The sequence below is a fragment of the Brassica napus genome, chromosome C1 (genome assembly GCF_020379485.1).
Source record: "Brassica napus cultivar Da-Ae chromosome C1, Da-Ae, whole genome shotgun sequence".
NCBI lineage: Eukaryota > Viridiplantae > Streptophyta > Magnoliopsida > Brassicales > Brassicaceae > Brassica > Brassica napus.
The window spans coordinates 15,407,744-15,427,587 of record NC_063444.1 but is presented as its reverse complement, the minus strand read 5'-3'; the positions used below and the strand labels follow the sequence as shown (position 1 = coordinate 15,427,587).

General features: G+C 40.8%; 1 protein-coding gene across 1 annotated transcript; it reads right to left on the bottom strand.

The window, feature by feature from the left end:
• Positions 1-14,861: 14,861 nt before the first annotated feature.
• Positions 14,862-16,207, bottom strand: LOC125580171 (secreted RxLR effector protein 161-like). Its single transcript, XM_048744287.1, has one exon. It carries the CDS (start codon positions 15,514-15,516, stop codon positions 14,914-14,916), a length of 603 nt encoding a protein of 200 aa, XP_048600244.1. The 5' UTR covers positions 15,517-16,207; the 3' UTR covers positions 14,862-14,913.
• Between the last annotated feature and the right edge of the window lie 3,637 nt (positions 16,208-19,844).

Here is a 19,844-nt window from a genome sequence, read left to right as displayed (position 1 = left end):
ATTCAGTCTCTAAGCTCTCTAATTACAACATGTTATCAGCACGATAGACTCCAAAACCCTGAGACAAAACCTAACCTAAAATCCGTCACACATAAACCCTAATCCAGACGCAACTTAAGATCAATCTATCTCTCAAACCCTGAGGAACCAGACAACGAGCCACATATCAAATTTAAGCTCTTGACGAGACGAATCCATCAGCAGAAACCGTTTGTCGATCCGATCTCAGACACGCCCACACTCGCAGAAACAATACACGGCGCCGCCTTGGTCTTTTGGAACCCTAACCCCGAAGAACCCTAAATTGTTCTTGCTTGCGTTCCAGCTCATCAGCATCCGATCAGCTCCAGCCCTAAGGTGTTCCTGATCCTAGACGACATCAGATTCCAGTTTGTATCACGGTTAGCTTGAGTTCCCAATCAACCAACTCGAGACCCGATAGGTAGAAGACAGCTCGCGTCCGCGTCGCAGCTCGCGTCCGAGGTTCATCCATTCATCTTGGAGGTCCGGTTTCTACAACCTGAAAAACAAAGGTAATCCCAAATTCTGAGAACATGAATCGAACATGATTGTTTGTAAAGATTGAAACCCTAAAAACTAATCTCTAAGATGAAAGCCTTAAGACAAATAGATCAAACCATAAAAGAGTAATTCGGAGCTCGAATAAGTCCGGTCCCCTAAACAATAATTCGAGATTGATCCATTGATCAATTAAAATCAAAGTCTTAATGATTTTGAATCTCAAATCAAACTCTCTTGATCAAAGATCAAAGTTTTCGAAATCCCATGGAACCCTAATTTGGAAAAACAATTTTAAAATTGTTTGATTTGAAATTTGATTGTTTGTTTGATCACCTAGAGATATTGATAGGATTGTTTAAACTCGAATCTGTATTGCTTGACATGTTTAAACTAAAAATCCTAATTAAACTTGATAAAGATCTTGATTATATCATCTCATGGCCGTGTGGCCTTATTGCTTTCATAATCGAATTTGATCATACATGATTGATTGCAATTGAACCTAGATATTACTCTAAGGATGACACTGAATTGAACTAAATAGCCGTGTGGCTCCTACTTGGCCGTAAGGCATATACCTTGGCCGTGAGGCATTGTTTGAAAGTTTAAATGTTTAAAACTCTAAATTTCGTTTTAAATCTTAAAAGGCCTTGAAACCTTAATCTTAAAACTGAATCCTACTAGTGTTTAAATCAGAAACCCTAGGATTGATTAAGGATTTCTTGCATACATATGGATCTGAATATGGATTGCATTCATACTGTTTAAATAAGAATCGACCAGCATGTAGTTTATACAATCTTGAAACCGGTGCATTAGATATAACTGCATGGCCGAGTGGCTTGATGAATTGATCGCACCATGGTCGTTTCTAGATTGATTGTTTTTCAAAAATGCGTAAGACATGTTTGTGGCCGAGCTTGTTAATATATCTTGCGGCCGCATGATCACATTGTGAAACTCAATTTTAAATGGTGTGATTCAGATGTCGAAAATCTCAAATAGAGACTATGCGGCCCTTAATCTCTCCGGAGATAACTACTTGCAGTGGGCGCTAGTTACAAAGATCAGTCTAAGGTCAAAGGAACTTGGTGATACTATCATCAAGGGCAACAATGAGACCGATAAGAATCGGTACATGGCTATAAGTATTATACGCCATCACCTCATTGAAGGTCTAAAAGATCAGTACATCACGATGGAAAATCCACTAGAACTTTGGGATGCTTTACAACATAGATATGATCACCAGAAAACGGTGTTACTTCCAAAGGCTAGAAACGACTGGAAGAATCTCAGATTCTTGGATTATAAGTCGGTGGATGAGTACAATTCAGTCTTATTTAAGACGGTCTCGATGCTGAGACTTTGTGGTGAAGTAGTAACCGAAGAAGAGTTACTTGAGAAGACTTACTCTACATTCCATTCATCGAATGTGATACTGCAACAGCAGTACAAGATGAAAGGCTTCACCACATATACTGATCTGATCTCGTGCCTACTTCTGGCCGAGGCAAACAATGAGCTCCTGATGAAGAACAGTGAAGCTAGACCTGTTGGAACAGCACCATTACCGGAGGCTAATGAGGTTGAAAGGAAAGATCCCAACGAGTGCAATTATGTCCAAAATGACAAGAGATCACACGGCAAAGGCCGAGGTGGATACAAGGGGCATGGCCGTGACAATTACTCGAACAGCTGAGACAATTACTCGACCGACCGGAAAGGAAACCACAATAACCGTGGTCGTGGTTCCAATTATGGCTGTGGCCGAGGTAGTTATGGCCGTGGTCGAGGCGGCATATCCAAACCGTCTTACTCGACCAAATCCGTTTGTCACAGATGAGGAATGGGAAACCATTGGGCCAAGAACTGTAGAACCCCTAAGCACTTATGTGAGCTCTACCAAGAAAGTCTTAAGAACAAGAACCCTGAGACTCACATGGTTCACAATTCCGGATATGAGGCCGATAATAATTCCGACATTCCTAAAAATGACCAGATGGACTTTGAGACTTCTGATTGTCTCAAGGACTAAATTTTCGATACGACTTGTCTTATTGCTTTATGATTTGCTTTTAACCTACTTGATGATTCACGATTTTTATATATATATAAAAGAGTGTGATTTGATTTCATTATATCTTGCCTGATCTTACTTGAACATATGAATGTTTTTACTGATAAAGAATTGCCTAAAGGGCATAATATCCAAGTAAGAAATCGTGAAAGTAGTATAGTGAGCCTAGTAAAGAAACTATGGCTAAGGCATTGTCTAAAGGACATTAGATACACCCAATAATATGTGACCCATTGAGTTATGATAATATGGTTTCTAAATAGAAACAATGGGCAAACAAAAGGAAACAAGTTCCTTCAGATTTTGAAAGAAAAATCGCCTAAGACTTTATAAGAAAGTGGTCGAGACTATACCTAATGATCTCTACTGATTTAAACTATGCTATAAGATCAGTATGATGAGAGGCAAGAACCGTGGTGACCATATTGAGATACACCACGAAATTTTACACTATATGGCATGATAGGATTAGCCATCCTACAGTCTAAACTCGATGCAAAGATTGAAAAGGCACAGAGTTATCCCGTAAAAGATCTCACGTTGTGAAACATGTACACAAAGGGAAACTCATTAGGCTTAATTGTCCCAAGCACCACGACCTTATAGCATGGTCATGAGGGGGAGAGAGGATAAACCCATGATCAATACTACAAGTTCATGTACCACTATGGTCTAAAGACCATGTTATAAATGGCTCGGCCATAAAAGGCCATTCTTCGGCCGTAGAGGCCATACCATGTTACAAATGGCTTGGCCATAAAAGGCCATTCCTCGGCCGTAGAGGCCATGTTTTAAAACAGCCAAACCATAAGGACATTACTCGGCCAAAGAGACCATGTTATGAACAGGTCGGCCGCAAGGGCCATAACCGGCCAGAGAGGCCATTACCATAAAAGGTTCGGCCAAGTAAGCCATTATCTATAAGACTAAGATTCTAAAGTCTATAAGCTTGGAACATTATGAATTTACATGTATAGAATGATAATATGCACCAGGCCATATAAGTGAGCATAGATATTCCCATCTCAGATTGAATGCGGGTCATAAAACCAGACATACACCATCTTAAGAGATTTTGAATAAACCACCACATACATAAATGTGCCGTCTAAGATGGAACCTCAGAAGAGGATTGGGAATATATGTTGGATAGGAGTATTACTTTCTCCCACGATTTATAAAGAAAACTTGAGCCAAACATGGGTGATCATATTGTGGCCAAGTACACGGATTGCATCCGTCTATCCAAACAATAAAGGAGAAAGATTATAAGCTGGATAAAGAATGATAAGAATGGTTTTAAACCATCATTGTCTTGGCAAAGATCCTCAGACTATACATTATGATTTAAGACGTCCAAAGAAAGGTTATACAAAGCTATCTAATTGAGAAGCTAATCGAAATGCCAGACACTGACCCGAGAAATGACTAACCAGCTTAGCACCAAATGAATGTCCTAGAAGAGACATAATCAAGTTGCTATAGAGTCTATACAAGATAGACCAAGTGTTCCATAAGATAAAGGAATCTCGGATAGAAAAGAATGGTGCAAAGAATACAGATCCGAGATTATAAGAGAAACCATACCAGACATTGAGAAAAGGCTGCGCAGCTACACATCTAAGGTACCGAACCATGTAGCTTGGGACGCCAAGCTACTAGGTAACAAAGGTCCTAGATAATGAAATCTTAAAGTGATCAGATCATGTCTGGAACATAATGGAACCACATATGAAAGTGTCACACACACACACACATGAATGTATATAAAAGATGCATAAGAGAATAGCACTTGAACATAAAGAGATAAGCGAGGATCATGAACCCACGAATGAGTACTCGTACAATCATAAAAGATCATAGAGATTAGAAAAGATAAAACGTGGAGGTTCAAGGTACCTAAAAGAGAGATGGGCGTATTGGCCATATACATATACAAAAACGCCATCTTATAAACCAGTGAAATATATGGATCTTGTGAGATAAAGAAACCGTGAGAGAAGGCACATGATCACGAGGTCTAAGAGTGTTCATGTCTTCCTACTTAACAGCATTAGATTATAGCTTGTTACACAAGGTACTCATATAGATCAAAGGAACATATTATAAGGAGATAAACTCCTATGTGGTGGATGCTGCTACAGATTTTCGAAATTGACAATGGTCTGGTCATAAGAATGAAATTAGATACAAATGATGTAGTAAGCAGCATATGGATCACTGGATAAATTGAAAGAACAGCTTTGTTCCTAAGCTGATTCATGGACTGAAAAGCAGCTGCATATAGTATGTAAAATAAAGTGATCACGCATGATCTTGGAGTTGTATAAAAGACAATCCAATACAGTCCATTTATTTGAAATTCCTTGTGATTATACTAAACCTAAAAGAGGCATAGAATAAATCTATATGGGTGCCCGGCTAAAGGCGTCCGACCCTCTGGCTAAAGGCGTCCAACACTCGAATAAAAACGTCCGGCCCATCGGCTAAAAGGCATCCGGTCCTTATCCCTTGATCACAGACTAGTAGAAACAAAAGATCAACCATCAGGTTGCAATCCGACATCAGATCCCCTAAGTAAAGATCCGGCATAGCAGAACGGTCTGCTGCCGTATAAACTCCACAAGGCAAGTAGTGGACACTTATAGACGAGGTCTATGACCCGGTCATGATTCGGCCAGATTGATACATGGTCGATGGTAACCATAAATCGCCAAAGTAAAGAGCAGTTGATAGTAGACGATCACGTCTAGACTATGGACATATGCAAACACGATTTGTAAAGACCCAATAGTGATCTCTGAGGACAATGTGATTCACATTGCTTAGCACATATGCTTTACCGGTACACTCGATGTCAAAGGACATGAGAAACGACCTAAGAAGTCGAAATGGTCTAATTACGGTTCAGTAATGAAACTGGCCGATTACTCTCATCCTATACATACAGAAAATATCACGCACCAAGATGCGTAGAATGTAGAACCTACAGTGAGGTTTACATCAGGGGGAGTAGTGCGTGTTGTGCTCTTTTTCCTTCATCATGGTTTTATCCCACTGGGTTTTCCTGATAAGGTTTTAATGAGGTAACATGAAGCGTACTACGAATCATGTATGGTTATGGCATCCAAGGGGGAGTGTTATAAATCATGGAGTGGATTGCCATTAACAAGGCCCGGTCCAAGACCGGCCCAATACCTAGAAGATGGAGGGACGGCCGAAGCCTAGAGAGAGGAGAGAGAGAGCCGACTTCAGGAGAGAGAAAGACGGCCACAAAGCTTAGAGAAAAGAAAACTCTTTCCTTTTCTTAGTAGATGTAATCTTTCCATTATAATGTTTTGGTAGTTTTTCTATTTCCTGTTGGATTAGGATATGTACACTTTCCTTTTATTTTCATCTTGTAATCCTTATATAAAGGAACCCCCTTGATCATTAATAATAACATAGAAATATTCAGTCTCTAAACTCTCTAATTACAACAATGCTGACTTTCTTGTAACAAATTTAGTTTAGTAATTAACATTAGTACTCCCTCCGTTTTTTAATATAATTCGTTTTAGAATTGTGCACATAGATTTAGAAATCATTAATTTTTTATATTTTCTAAATAAAAACACCATTAATTATATACCTAACCACAAATCAACCAATAATAAACTAGAAGGTATATTATCATTGGTCATATAACATTAAGTGTTAATAAATTTTACATAGAAAACCGAAACCGTCATATAATTTGGAACATAAAAATTTTTCTAAAACGACTTATATTAAAAAACAGAGGGAATATAATTTAATTCATAGAAAATCCAAATATCTTAACATTTTGTATATTTTTGTAAACCAAATATTACAATGTTCATGTACGATAAGTTTATCATAAAAATAAACTTTCTATTTGGATTCAATAGCATTTCTAATGCATCCACAATAATATATATATATATATATATATATATTAATCTATACAATTGAAAGGGAAGGAGTCCCAAAAAATCTACTTATAAAAAGGTTGTTGAACCTATTCACTAGACTTAACTATTTTTTTGGTCTCACCTTATATTTCTCTAACTATTCAATAATCAATTACCTTATATTTCTCTGACTATAAAATAATCAATGCTCTTATTTATTACTCAACTTACTATTATACACCAAAGAATTATCTTATATTTCTCTAACTATAAAATAATCAATGCTCTTATTTGTTACTCAAATTACTATGATACACCAAAGATTTATACATCTATACTATGAAAGCAAAATATTTTGCCTTTACTTTTCTTTCATAATTACAATCTTACGTCACTCCTTAATTTTAGAATTTTTTAATCAATTTACCAATATATTCGGCCAATCAAAAAACAGGTTTTATTGTTCAGTCACGGCAACAACATTTACTATACTAATGGCATAAAATCAAGCGATCCTATATAGTCTTCTTCTTCCTTTTTTTAAAAGGGGTTACCTTCTTCTTTCTCCTTCTTCATTTGTTTGCTCTTACTCCACAAAATATGTATACACGGTTAACAACTGATACATATCTAAAAACAATGCAACAATAACAAAAGAAACTTGAATTGGTAACATGTACACGATATTTGTAGTTTAATGAGCTTTTTAATCATGATTCTTATATATACCATGAACACATGTTGTTCTACAATAATTCAGAACAAAACCTTTAAGTTTTGACAATTTACGTCAATATTTATCTCAAACAATGATTTACACTACGAAAATTTTAGAACTAATAATTCATATATGCTAATTTATTTAAAAAAATAGCATATAAAAATATATTAAACGTTCCTAGATGATTAACAACTGATACAGATCTAAAAATAATGCAACAATAACAAAAGAAACTTGAATTGGTAACATGTATGTACACGATGTTTGTAGTTTAATGAGCTTTTTAATCATGATTCTTATATATACCATGAACACATGTTGTTCTACAATAATTCAGAACAACTGATACAGATCTAAAAACAATGATTTTTTTTTTGTCATCAAAAGCTTCATTCAAAGATCAAATAGATCCTAACACTCTAGCTTCGAGAGCTAGTTGTTGAGGGACCTTAACGTCTACAAGTATAAAAGGTGAGTCTCGTGATCGGGCCTCTTTTGCAAGAGAATCCGCACGGAGGTTCAGAGATCTCGAAATGAAGCATAAAGAAAATAGAGAAAAAGATGATCGAAGTAGTTGAATATCATCGAGTTCCGGTGCGAGTGCTGGCCAGGCTTTTGGGGATGTAACGATTTGCACCAATTGTTGACAGTCGGATTCAAAAATCACATGTTTGAAACCTCGTCCACTTAGCTCTTCCATAGCCCAGACGAGGCACTCTGCCTCCGCATGTAGTGGTGAGTTCGAGCGTCTAACCTTGCGCTGTCCCACTACTATCTCTGTATTCTCTTCCAAAAGTGTGAATCCCAGTCCAGTCCCGGTGTCCTGCTCAGTCCATGACGCATCGACCTGACATCTCCATCTTCCATTCGCTGCAGAAGTCCCATGCGCTTGTTGCGTCTCCTCGTGGGTCTCATCTGTTCCAACCATTTCTGAAACAATTTGAGCTAGCTTCCAAGCCTCCGCTTCATGCCTCGCTAGTTGCAGAGTATCCATTGGCGATGTGTCCTTATTACTGAAGCATTTATCATTCCGGGCTTTCCACAAATACCAAATGATCCATGGAAAGATCGGTGTATCCATACCTTCAGTATTTAAACTTCCTCCCAGTCGCAGCAAAGTATCAAAATTAACGTATATAGATGAACACGGGAAAAACCCCGGAGATGAAGGAACTGTCGACAGGGCCCAACATTGGATTGCCGGTGGGCATTCAAAAAGAATATGATTAATGGTTTCATTCTCTGCTCCACACCGTTGACAGACCGTATCTGTGCCACAATGTCGCTCCTTTAACTTGCTTGCTGAGGCCACGTAGCCTGACAGTGCTTGCCATAGATAGTGTTTCATTTTTCTCGGGGCTTTCAGCTTCCAAACTTTCTTCTTAAGACTATTGCAGCTCGGTTCCAAGAGCATTTCAGCATCCTGCTTGTTCCTCCTCTGCTCCACTGCAATAGCATAACCCGATTTCACAGTGTAGCATCCTGAGCTTGTATGATTCCAGCTATATCCATCACTCCGGTTTGTCTTGCTAATTCGGAGAGAGATAATCTTAGGAACGTCCTCCACGTCTATGAATTCGCTTATAAGATCGACCTTCCATTCCTTCCTGTCATGGTCAATGAGATGATGAACTCTGAGATCAACATCAAAGTTTGGCAGTTTTGGTTTTGCAGCCCTAGCAGGAGACCCGGGGATCCAAACATCCTCCCAGACTTTTGTTTCTGCGCCAGTTCCAACGGTTCTCCTGATCCGGTCCATTAGGATAGATTTTGATGCCATGAGGCTACTCCATCCAAACGATGGTGAGTTGGCTTTCCCAGTCAGCAAAGGGTTAGAAAATCTATAATATCGTACTTTAAGCACTCTGGCTATGAGGGAATGTGAGTGTGTCAGTAGGCGCCACACTTGCTTGGCAAGTAAGGCCAGATTGAAATCTCGGAAGTCCCTGAAACCCAATCCTTCTTCCTCTTCTGGAACACAAATCTTGTCCCAGGTAACCCAATGTAGACCTCTGTTATTATTGCCTGTGCTCCACCAAAAGCGCGCCACTGCGGCGGAAAGTTTCTTACAAATCCCCTGGGGCAGCAAATAGCTAGACATAACATACGTTGGTACTGATTGTGCAACTGATTTAATCTGTACCTCCTTCCCACCTTTTGATAGAAGTTTCTCTGACCACGAATTTATCCTCCCATTCATTCTCTCCTGGACAAATGAAAAAACTTGTTTCTTTGATCCACAAATCTTCTCCGGCATACCCAAATACATCCCCATTCCACCTTCTTTATTGATTCCAAGTGATCTTTTCAGATCGATTTTTTTGGACGCTATGACCTTAGAACCGAACAGAACTGAAGATTTTGATTTATTCAGTTGTTGTCCTGAGGCTTTACCATAGACGTCGATGATACGAACCAGTTCTTCGCATTGGGATTGCTCCGCTTTGCAGAAGAAGAGGCTATCATCTGCAAAAAGCAGATGAGAGATGGAGGGGCTTCCTCTAGCGATCTTGATGCCTGTGATGTCTTTGTTCCTTTCAGCCTGCTTGATATGTGAGATCAGCACTTCGGTACACAGTATGAACAGGAAGGGTGAGAGTGGATCGCCTTGTCGGAGACCCCGGGATGGCGTTATAAGTCCTTTGGCTTCGCCATTGATCAGTACTTGGTACGAGACAGATGTTATACATTTCATAATTCTCGCCACCCACTGTTGGTCAAAGCCAAACTTCAGCAGCAAAGCTTCCATGAAGCTCCATTCAACTCGATCGTATGCTTTGCTCATATCAGTCTTAATCGCCACATATTTTTCCTTACAACTCGGGTTAGTCCGCAGGGCATGGAACATCTCTTGTGCCACCATTATATTATCCGTAATGAGCCTCTCTGCTACAAATGCCGATTGTGTTTCTGAAATGATCTTGGGCAGTATGCACTTCAATCTAGAGCTGAAGATCTTGGATATGATCTTGTATCCCACGTTACAAAGACTGATCGGCCGAAATTCTGTCATCAATTCCGGTCTGTCCGTTTTAGGTATGAGGCAGATATTGGTCCTGTTCAGTCGTTCATCAAGCTCTCCCGTCTCGAAAAAATTTCGAACCAGGGCACATACATCCTTACCCACAATACTCCAGAACCGTTGATAGAAAAGACTAGTCATACCGTCTGGCCCTGGAGCTTTCTCAGGATTTATAGCAAAAGTGGCTTCTTTAATCTCCTCATCGTGAGGGATGCGTAATAGACGTTGGTTCATCTCATCACTAACCGACGCGGTAATGTACCGGAGTGTTTCTTCAATCGTTTCAGGATTCGTTGTTGTAAACAGCTGCTGGAAATAGTCAGTGGCCACTGCTTCGATGTCTTCCTCCGAGCTAACCCATTGATTCATCGAGTTCCGCAATCTGGTTATCCTGTTCCGGGCCCGCCTCTGCTTTGTCTTGGCATGAAAGTATTTTGTGTTACGGTCACCCTCCCGGAGCCATAATACACGGCTCTTTTGCTTCCAGTACATCTCTTCCTCTCTATATGCCGCACACAATTTCCACTTTATCTCTAGTTCTTCTTCACTTGAGATATTCTCATCGTTCTGTGCCGAGTCCAGCTGCTGTTTTAACATCTCGATCAGTTTGGCATTGTTGGTAGGCCGGTGCTTCTTCCATCTCGAGATAGATTCGCGCGTTCTACAGATCTTGTCAAAAAGTTTCATGGCCGGCTCCCCTTTCAATGCTTCCCACTCCTCTCGCACCGCCTCTACAAAGCCTTCTTTACCAAACCAGTTACGATCAAATCGAAAATTCCTCCTTCCTTGTTTGTCTTTGGATTGGAAGCGCGCAAGGATGGGTCGATGATCAGATCCCCATCGTAAAAGATACTCCACATATGTGTGGGAAAAGATATTGTGCCAGTCTTCGTTCCCAACCGCTCGATCCAAGCGGCATTGCACCCGTCCTGCTCTTGTTCTTCCAGCCCACGAGAACGGGTTCCCCTTATAGGGAAAGTCTATCATACCACAACCTGACAGCATGTTTTTAAATGATAGGAATGAGGCATCAGTACGTTTCTTCCCTCCTTTCTTTTCAGAGTTGCTGGTAATCTCATTAAAATCACCCATTAGAAGCCAAGCTCTCGTCCTAGTAGCGGTCATACGTAATAGCCTTTCCCATACATTATCTCGGCATTCCACCACCGGATCTCCATACATGAAAGTGATATACACTTTATGTCCATCTATCTGCGTTTCAATATCAATCATACGATTATTTGAAAAGTTAATAATGACTTCAGACGCATCCATGTAAAACAAAGCAAGTCCACCGCTCCTACCAACAGGATCCACGGTGAACAAATTATCATAACCAAACTCCAACTTAAAATCATGCAAAAATGAAAAACTGTTTTTTGTTTCAGAAAGAAAAAGAAAACTAGGATGAAAGTATCGATGCAACTCCCGCAGGTGTTGCTTTGTCAGGAAGGCGCCCGCTCCCTGACAATTCCAAGCGATTGCACTCATATATGAGTACTGGGTGGTTTCTGGGACCCCACCGAACCTAAAGCAACAGAAGTTTTTCGGCTTCTTACAGCCGAGGGATACACCTCAGTACGAGGGACCGTCGTGGAGGTCAAAACTCTCCCCGAATTAAGCCGAGCATGCTTAGACAATTTGCCTTTGGGTGAGGCACGACCTCTGATAGCCAGCTTCTTGGAAGCTGTTAGACCTTTCGTGTCTGGGCTCCTCATGTTCCTGCGCTTCCCATCGACTCCAGTCGGTTTGTCTTTCTTTCCCTTGCTCCCTTGTTTCTCTTGTTTCCTCTCCTTCTCGTTTCCAGCTTCCTTACTTGACGTCTGTATCTTCTCTCCTATCAGGTCTTCACCAGCCATAGCCCTATTCAGCTGCTCCTGGTCCTCTTGATTCTTTGAGGGAGGCTTCACGTGTGTTATTGTTGCATCCGTCTCCAGAGGTTCCTGCGTCTCAGGGACCATAGCTACTTCCTCCATCAGATCATCCAGAAGGTCATCCTCATCTATCATCTCCTCATCCATCTCCAGATCAACACTCCCGTACTGTTCAGCCAATAGGTTCATCTCTTCTTCGCTCAAGAGAAGTGGGTCCTCCTCTAGCCTTTGTTCCTCCAATTGGGGTTCCTTGTTAACCACGATAGCCTTTTGTACTGTCGTCCTCGTATCAATTTGCGGTATCAGCGTATCGAGATGCCTTGGAGGAGAGGGATTACGCTTCTCCGGGCCCACCTGATTCTCCGGGAACATTGTTGTTATCGGTTCCTTAATGACCAAAGTCCCACTAGCAAACCGTTTAGGATCTCTGTTGGTCTCCTTTTCCATTTCTGTCCCGACAATTGCTTTCCCTTTCAGAAGACGTCTTCGCTCATCCTCTGCCTCCCGCTCTCTACCCTCTATTTCTCTGTTACATGGTTCCTGAGCATAGCGAAGGCGATGCTGGTCCTCACTCCGCCTTTCCACTGAACGGACGGGTTGCCATTCCTTCATCTGTTCTTGCCGTTCATGATAATCTTTTCTTCCTCCCTGATGGGGTCTACTGTACGGCCGAAACGCTTCTGAGATAGTCCTTTGAGAGTCAAATGACGTTCGTTTCGATCTCGTAGGGGTTTCAGTCCTTCTTCTCTCATTATCTTGCACTCTGGACCGATCCCCAGGGAGTGGGCTTTTCTCTTTTACTCTCCAACTGGAGGATGACGCAGAATCGCCATATCTTCCTCTATAACTAAGACTCTCAGAGCCTTTTCTTGTGAATTTTGGGAGCTCGCGTCTATCTTTGTGATACGGGTGGAACCTTTCTCGTCCTCGAGATTCTTTATCCGTCGGGCTCTGGTCAAGTCTGTTCCAGACGTTCTTAGCAAGATTGTCTCTCCTGCTCGAGATTCTATCTCTTAAATCTCCATGTTCAGATCCACGAGCTCGATCAGAGCTTGAAATCTCATTCCGTTTTGCTTGAAATCGAGACGTTTTTCTTTCGAGGTGTACCTCCCGAGGATATCTCGTCTGTATGTCGAAACTAGCATGATTTTCAAAACCTCTGGCTGGAGCAGAGAAAGCCTCTCTCGCTGCTAGCTCTTCCTTTTCTTTCTATTCCAGTCGGAGGATTCGGTTAGCCTCTCTCTGCTCTGGAGATAACTCAGGGCAGGTTCCTTCCTCGTGTGATATCCTCTTACATGTAAAGCAATGCCTGTGAAGATCTTCATATATGATCAATGCTTTTACTACATCCCCATTATCAAAACCTACTTTGCATTCAAACTTCAGCGGCATGTCCCCATTAATGATGACTCTCACCCGTCCTCCTTCCACATCTGCGGTATCAAAAGAGCCCAGTGCTTTTCCTATGCTTTCGTACGTTTCCCATTTCTTATAGTGAATTGGGATTCCTGATACTGATGCCCAGAGAGCGAGAGTGTTAGGGAAATCTTCCTTGATTGTTGGAATCCATTGTTCCAGTGAAAAGCTCCATTTATTAAAGTGGCATGGGCGACGTTGTAAGACTTTTTGAAGGTCCTCCTCTTTATCGAAATCAAACTGAAACTTATTATTTCCCAGATTAGTTCCACGGACTCTTCCTTCCACGTCGCATATCCTCCGTTTCGGCATATGTTTCAGGAGAGCTTCAACACTTCTACCATCAGAGTGAAACATCCTTCCTACCAGCGTGAGTTTAAACTTTGCTATCAAATCCGAATTGTCGAAAGCCGGCACTCGAATAATCTCCTCCTCTTTCTCTTGCACTCGACGTCTTATGTAACGAGGGTTGTCCCCTCTGTGACGTGATTCCACCATACGATTCATCGTCGCTTACCAATACCGTGATCAGTAAACTTTACCTATACGCACCAAAGGGTGGAAAGAATTCTTAAATCCACAGCAGACAAAATAAAAGCGTGCACTGTAAGCAATACAGGAATCCGTAAGTAAGAGAGGAGTGTTCGATAGTCTCCCTCCCTTCTTCCTTTACACTCCACGCCTCACAGATCCAGTTTCGCCAAGAATCGCCTTTTTGTCGCCTAAAACCCTAAGCGGCGGCGCAAACGACAAAATAATTATAATCTAAAAACAATGATTAATCTAATAAAATCTCCATAATTTTAGGAATTCATTAACAAACAGATAACAAATGTTATTTTGAGGAAAGTCGAAGATATATCAAATATTTTTCAAAATAATATACTTTCATATTTTTGGTTACTCATTTTTTTTCCGAGATTGTGTTTATAGGTTTTGGAATAAACTGCAAAATGTTGTGAAACAAGAGAATATAATCTGCATGTTTCTGTATTAAGGAGCCCTTTATATATAGGGAATTACACCGTCATAGAATAATGGAAAGACTAAAGAAAGGAAATACAAATATGGAAAGAGTATAAATCATAATCTAATAAGAAAAATGCAAGATGCCGATTCTCTCTCTCTCTCTCACCTCACGGTCGACTCTCTCTCTCTCTAGCATTGGGCCGGTTATGAACCGGACCGGTTATGGTCATCCACAATATGATTTATAATACTTCCCCTTGGATGCCATAACCATATGAAGTTTGTAATACGCTTTAGATGTTGTCTCATTAAAACCTTACCAGGAAAACCCAGTGGGACAAAACTATGGTGAAGAAAAAAGAGTACAACACGTATTACTCTCCCTGTTCTGAACATCACTGAAGGTCTTTCAGTCTACGCATCCCAATCTGATGCGTGAGCTTCCTGAACGTGAAGGTAGGAAGTGATTTGGTGAATAGGTCGGCTGAGTTGTCACTGGAACGCATTTGGACGACTTGGACCTTGCCGGCTTTCTGAAGCTCGTGCGTGAAGAAGAACTTAGGCAGTATGTGCTTCGTCCGGTCTCCTTTGATGTAGCCATCCTTAAGCTGAGCAATGCAAGCTGCATTGTCCTCATACATCACGGTTGGTGTGTCCTTGCCTTCGGTCATCCCACAATCAACTCGGATATGGTTGGTCATGGACCGTAACCACACAGACTCGCGGCTGGCCTCGTGAATAGCCAAGATTTCCGAATGGTTTGATGAAGTGGCCGCGATTGTCTGCTTCATGGAACGCCATGAGATGGCCGTACCACCATGAGTAAAGACGTAGCCGGTCTGTGATCGAGCATTGTGAGGATCCGAGAGATAACCTGCATCAGCAAAGCCAACTAATCCTTCTTTGTTATGGTTTGTATAAAATAGACCCAAGTCTTTCGTTCCTTGTAGGTAACGAAGAATATGTTTAATCCCGTCCCAGTGCATTTGGGTTGGCATGAGCTAAATCTAGACAATAGATTCACGGCAAAACATATATCTGGTCGTGTGTGACTAGCCAGATACATCAAAGCTCCTGTGGCACTGAGATATGGCACTTCGGGACCAAGGACATCTTCATCGTCCATCTTAGGACGGAATGGATCAGTGTCCAGGCCGAGAGACCTCACGACCATGGGGCTAGATAAGGGGTGAGACTCAGCCATGTTAAATCTCTTGAGTACTTTTTCTGTATATGCCATTTGATGCACAAGGATTCCATCTCTTATGTACTCAAGCTGTAATCCCAAACAAAACTTTGTTTTTCCAAGATCGTTCATCTCGAATTCTTTCTTAAGATATTCAACTGTTTGGGAGATCTCTCCAGAGGTTCCTAGGATATTCAAATCATCAACATACACTGCTATAATCACAAAACCCTGGCTAAATTTCTTTATAAAGATACAAGAGCTGATCAAATCATTCTTGTATCCTTCTCTCTCTAGGTACTCACTTAACCTATTGTACCACATTCGGCCTGATTGTTTCAATCCATAAAGTGACTTATTCAATTTTATACAGGGTTGTTCTCGAGTACTCGATTTGTTTTTCAACTCTATACCCTCTAGTACTTTCATATAAATCTCATTATCCAGTGGCCCATATAAGTATGCAGTTACAACATCCATTAACCGCAAGTCTAATTTTTCTCTTATAGCAAGACTTATCAGGAATCTAAAAGTAGTAGCATCCACCACAGGGGAATATGTCTCCTCATAATCTATTCCTGGTCTTTGTGAGAATCCTTGTGCAACAAGCAGTGCTTTATATCTAACGACATTACCATGTTCGTTTCTCTTTCTCACAAAGACCCACTTATGGCCGACTGGTTTTAACATCATAAGGTGTCCGGACTATTGGTCCAAAGACACCTCTCTTCTTTAAAGAGTTTAACTTCACGTTTATAGCTTCTTTCCATTTGATCCAATCTGATCGTTGAGTGCACTCATAAATAGACGTGGGTTCATGATCCTCATTCAAATCCATAAGTTCAAGTGCTACCTTGTATGCAAATATATCATCAATGTCAACATTCTTTGTGTTCCATTGTATCCCAGATAAGACATAATTTATTGAGATCTCATTATTATCAGGACCTTCAGTACCTTGAATCTTGGCGTCCCAAGAATCAGTATTAGATACATCAGGGCCGGCCGCATCTAAGCATTCATTATCGGCCGCGATCGCTATTAGGGTTTTGGGATCGGCCACGGGTAAGTCCCGGGATTTTGGAACGGCCGCGGTCGTGTCTAGGGTTTTGACAACCTCGGTTTCATTCTTTGCACTTTTCTTAGATTTATGAGGGTCTTATCTTTGGAACCTATTGGTCTACCACGTTTCAAACTTTGTCTAGACTCTGTAGCAACTTGATTGTGTCCCTCTTGAACATCAATACTGATTGGTGCATTAGCAGCTGGTATATATGACTTAGTCACTCTTTTCGGGTCATCGAAGGAATCTGGTAATTGATTAGCTATCTTTTGTAAATGTATTATCTTTTGAACTTCGAAATCACATTCCTGAGTTTGAAGATCTTGCCAAGATAAGGATGTTTGATTCCATGTAATTTATTTTACCAGTTTACTGCTATCTCCCCCTAATGTTGGATGTTCGGATTCATCAAAGTGACAATCCGCATACCTGACCTTAAATAAATCACTCGTAGTTGGCTCAAGGTATTTTATAATCGTCGGAGAATCATATCCAACATATATCCCCATCCTCCTTTGAGGTCCCATATTTGTTCTCTGTGGTGGTGCAATTGGCACATAGACGGCATAGCCAAATGTCTTAAGATTGGATATGTCTGGCTCATGACCCCTAAGAAATTGTAATGGGGAATATCTATGTTCACTAGACAGTCTTATACGAATCAATTGGGACGCGTGCAAGACAGCGTGTCCCCAACCTGAGACCGGAAGCTTAGACCTGATAAGTAATGGTCTAGCTATTAGTTGAATTTGTTTTATGAATGATTCGGCTAAGCCGTTCTGTGTATGTACATGTGCCACGGAGTGTTCAACAATTACCCCCATGGACATACAATAATCATTAAACGCTTGGGACGTGAACTCACCAGCATTATCAAGACGTATAGTCATGATGCTTTAGAGACTTTTATATCAAAAACTTTCATTCATTAAGTTATAATAAGAAAACAAGTTCAAAGCAATATCAAAACATAGAAAACATAAAGCAAAGAACACAAAAACATAGATGTCGAATTCAACTTCATTCTTTTAAACAATCAGACGTTTCATACTCCATGAGATCGTCTTGTTGATGATTGAAATCATCTTCACCATCTTGATAAGTCATATGTGCTTCAGGATTCTTCCCTTTCAAACTCTCTTGGTAGAGGTCAACGAGATGTTTGGGAGTCCTACATGTCTTAGCCCAATGATTATCCATACCACATCTATGGCACACGGATTTGGTCGAATTTTGTGGTTTAAATGATGTACCACGGCCTCGGCCATGACCACGGCCTCCATAAGAGTTTCCTTGGCCACGGCCATATGAGTTGCCTCGGTCACGACCAAACGAGTTTCGGCCTCGACTACCACGTCCATGCCATTTTCCACGACCACGGCCATGTTGGCTATCACTCTGTACATGGTTTGACTCTTTCTTATCCTATACGGCCGCATGTGCCTCAGGTAATGAGTTTGTTCCAGGAGGTCTCAATTCAATGTTTCTCATCAATAGTTCATTGTTCTGCTCAGCGAGCAAGAGACAAGAGATCAGATTAGCATAAGTTGTGAAGCCCTTCTCTCGGTACTGTTGTTGTAACAACACATTGCTTGTGTGGAAGGTGGAAAATGTTTTCTCAAGCATATCCTTATCTGTTATATCCTCACCACACAATTTCAATTTAGAAACTATCTTAAACAGGGCCGAATATACTCGTCCACGGACTTGAAGTCCTTGATTCTGAGATTCATCCAATCATACATAGCCTTTGGTAATAACACCGTTCTCTGGTGATCATATCTCGTTTTCAACCCTGTCCAAAGGTCTAGAGGATTCTCAATAGTCAAATACTGATCTTTGAGACTCTCAATAAGATGATGACGTATAATTAATATCACATTGTATCTATCTTTCTCACTTGCATTATTGTCCTCGGTGATACATTCACCGAGTCCCTAGGATTTTAGGATGATCTTAGCATCAAGTGCCCATTGCAAGTAATTATCTCCAGAGAGATTTAAGGCAGCAAAATCCAAGTTGTTGATTTTCGACATCTGAAATCATATATTTCATCTTTAAGATTATAGTGTTCAATCGAATGCAATCAATATGTTCTAGCAATTAGGTTTCTAAGTTCAATCAAGCCTTGCGGCCATGACAAGCCTCACGGCTAAGAACAAGCCTCACGGCCAAGCAAGAGATGATCATGCAATATTTATTCGTTTACAATCCTAGCATATGATTTCTATATGCAATCAGTTCATATGTGATATGCATGCATGATACAAAAGAAGCCACACGGCTATAAGGTATGTCCAAGCAATTCGAATTCTATATGTACATATGGTTATAATGCAAGCCTATCATACGGTTTCTATATGTTCATACGAATTCTAAGTTATATAATTGCAATCAAATAATTAAGCAATGCATCAAGAAGTTAATTTTTAATTTAGAACATATATAATACGATTAGGGTTTATATAAAATCGATCATGTCTTTAGCTTTTAGGGTTTGGATCGATTTCTTGCATAACATGTAATATACATGTATGCGGCTAAGGTATCATGAATTGGGGTATCGAACTTATGATTATGAGCTTCGATTTACTCATTGGGGTTTTGATCTATTACCCTATGGTTTCGATTAGGGTTTAAGATTTTATGGTTTCAATTCATATCAAGCAATCAACATTCGATTATGGGTTCTCTTTAAGGTTTCGAATTACCTTAACCTCTAGTAGGGTTGAATGGACCTCCAATGAGAAGAAGAACCGCGAGCTGAACGTTGAGATTGATACGCGAACGAGCTGAGGTCGTCTAGAGCTCGAACGGATCACGAGCTGTCCTTGCTGGTATCGGGAACGCGAGCGGAAGCTGAGATCATCTGATCACAAACGGAAACAAGCTGTTGTCGCGAGCGGTATCGAGTCGTCTATCGCAAGCTGGCTGAGATCGTGTCTCGGGATCGAGCTGAGACGGTCTGAGGTCGCGAGCTGGGATTGTGTCACGAACGGGAACAAGATGAGAATTAGGTTTAGGGTTCGTGATCGGGAGTTCTCAACGGTTAGGGTTTATCGTCGAGGGAATTATGG